This window comes from Penaeus monodon, chromosome 22 (genome assembly GCF_015228065.2).
Source record: "Penaeus monodon isolate SGIC_2016 chromosome 22, NSTDA_Pmon_1, whole genome shotgun sequence".
NCBI lineage: Eukaryota > Metazoa > Arthropoda > Malacostraca > Decapoda > Penaeidae > Penaeus > Penaeus monodon.
In genome coordinates this window covers 33,289,364-33,290,115 of record NC_051407.1, presented here as the reverse complement: position 1 = coordinate 33,290,115, position 752 = coordinate 33,289,364, and the positions used below count along the sequence as shown (strand labels likewise).

Sequence of the window (752 nt, the reverse complement as noted above, 5' to 3'; positions counted from 1 at the left end):
CCGTCCAGCGTGTTGAGACACAGATAGCTCAAACCGTGAGAAACTTTTCTTCTATACTGGTCATCCTCTTTTGCGACCATATCCTTCATTCTCATTAAGCTGAAAACAGTTTCAACTCCTTCATAAGCATTTTGAGTGGAGTGGAAACCTAAGTCATTCTAAATGGGAGATAGTAACAGAGAGCGAGCACCCTACGTCCATATAAGAGAACCAGTCACCCAGTGAGGAACTTACAGAGGAGCTTATCGAGTCCAAGCTTGTGTAGCCACACGAAGACCAAGCTTTGGCGACATAGTCTTCGCTCTTCTCGTAAGTGTGTCCTGGCCTGGTGAAGAGTGGGCGGTCGGGCGTCGGATCCGCCTCTACTTCCCCGGGTGAAGGCTTTGGTTTCCCGGTTAGCTTAGTTAAGCGTACCTCCTCCTTCCAGTTGGCGTAAATGTGCTGCCCCTGTGGAGGAACAACGTGTTATCGATGACTTCCATTACATCTGAGTGTTATACTACAGTGTAAACTAAATGGCAGTATATGAATACAAAGGTTTATCATTTCTTTTTCACGGGGCAGTGAGTGCTTCTTCGATAATGACTTAGCTCAACGATATTCAATGTTATAACGATATGGATATTCAAACATCATAGATAACAAAAGTACGAAAAATTTAGGCGAAGTTTGGAACAACTGCATAAAACCTGTGCTACAAAAACAATGACCATAACAATATTCAGTTGAACTTATGAAGCGCATACAGATTC

General features: G+C 43.4%; 1 protein-coding gene across 1 annotated transcript in view; it reads right to left on the bottom strand.

Moving 5' to 3' along the window:
• The window catches only part of LOC119587094, a gene marked incomplete in the record, with an annotated part of 12,623 nt that overhangs the window by 9,070 nt on the left and 2,801 nt on the right, over window positions 1-752 (bottom strand). Inside the window, 1 exon segment of the mRNA XM_037935843.1 lies at window positions 235-447. Within this exon segment, the coding sequence (XP_037791771.1) occupies window positions 235-447 (213 nt within the window).